A 1196-nucleotide genomic window follows, 5' to 3' on the forward strand; every position below is an offset into this window, starting at 1 on the left:
GGAAGCTGCGGGGACAGGGGCGCGTCCTCCTGCTTCCCTCGCTAGCCCGGCTCATCCTGTGCAGACATGCACCAGTGGTGGCCGGGCAGCCCTCGGAGCTGTGCTCCCGCGCCTGGGCTCTGAGTGCCTTCTGGCACCTGGGCTCACATCACTGAGCCGCCGGCGGCTCCAGACCCGGCAGCCAGCATGCGCTGGGTCTGGGCGGCCGCCGCGGCCCTCCTCTGGCCGCAGCTCACGCTCCTCGGGGGCGTGAGGGCCCGGCGGGAGCCCAAGAGGCCACGGAAGCCCGGCCAGCAGCCCGCAGCCCCCAACGCCACCACGTCCAGCAGTGAGGGGCTACCGGGCTTCCCCAAGGTATGTAGGGTCTGGGCGCACGTGGGTGCCATCCTGCCACCTGCAGGCTCTGCCCGCTGGACTCTCCAGTCCTCCCCTCCCCGTCTGGGTGGGGTGGGGCTTTGGGCAGGAGCCACAGCAGTGTGGATCGGGCCGGCCTCGAGGACCCTCTCTGGGCCTGGGGAGGGGTGGGGGCGTGGAGGGGCTTCCCGGTGGGCTACATTGAACCCTTTGAAGCCCCAGGGACCATCACGCCCTGAGCAACCTGCTGCCATTCGGTGTGACTGCAAATTGGGGAGGTGCTTCGGGCAGCCAGTTCAGAGCCCCTGCTGCAACCTGGGTGCCCCAACTCCCGCCGCTGGTGAGGCCAAGGCTAGCCCCTGCCTGACCCGCTGTTGGGCAGCCAGCACCCCCTACGGCCTCTGGCATGGGATGTGCTCCAGGCCTGGGAGGCCCCCGGCCCAGCCTGCCCCCGGCCCTCTGAGAGGAGCTTCTTGTACCTGCCTCAGCCCTAGGGTTCCACCCTCTTGGGCTGGGGCTCCCCGAGGGGATCTTAGAGCTGACCCCAGCAGCGCAGGCCTGGTGGCCGCTGGAGTGAAGCGGCAGTTGCTGGGCCAGGCCCCCTGCCAGCCCTCGAGCCTTTGATCCTGGCCTCCCGCCTCCCGAGGGCGTCTCCGTGGCGGCCATCCCCGGCTGCTCTCGGCCCACGCGGCCCTATTGGAGCCGGAGGCGCCGTTTTCCAGCTGGGTAGGCTGAGGAGCATGAGTCCTCCTCAGGCCCTGCTGCCAGGGGAGTGGGCTGCCAGCAGGTTCTGGGGCAGGCACGCAAGCTCTTGAGCCAGGCTCCTGCTGGGGGGGGGGGGG

At 70.6% G+C, this 1196-nt stretch overlaps 1 protein-coding gene across 1 annotated transcript in view; it reads left to right on the top strand.

The window, feature by feature from the left end:
• Nucleotides 1–1196, top strand: part of C1QTNF12 (C1q and TNF related 12) — a 4289-nt gene continuing 3093 nt past the window's right edge. Inside the window, exon 1 of the mRNA XM_024125218.2 lies at nucleotides 1–354. Coding sequence (XP_023980986.1) covers nucleotides 187–354 — 168 coding nt within the window. The 5' untranslated portion in view covers nucleotides 1–186. The remainder of the gene's footprint in view (nucleotides 355–1196) is intronic.

The sequence above is a fragment of the Physeter macrocephalus genome, chromosome 3 (genome assembly GCF_002837175.3).
Source record: "Physeter macrocephalus isolate SW-GA chromosome 3, ASM283717v5, whole genome shotgun sequence".
NCBI classification, from domain to species: domain Eukaryota; kingdom Metazoa; phylum Chordata; class Mammalia; order Artiodactyla; family Physeteridae; genus Physeter; species Physeter macrocephalus.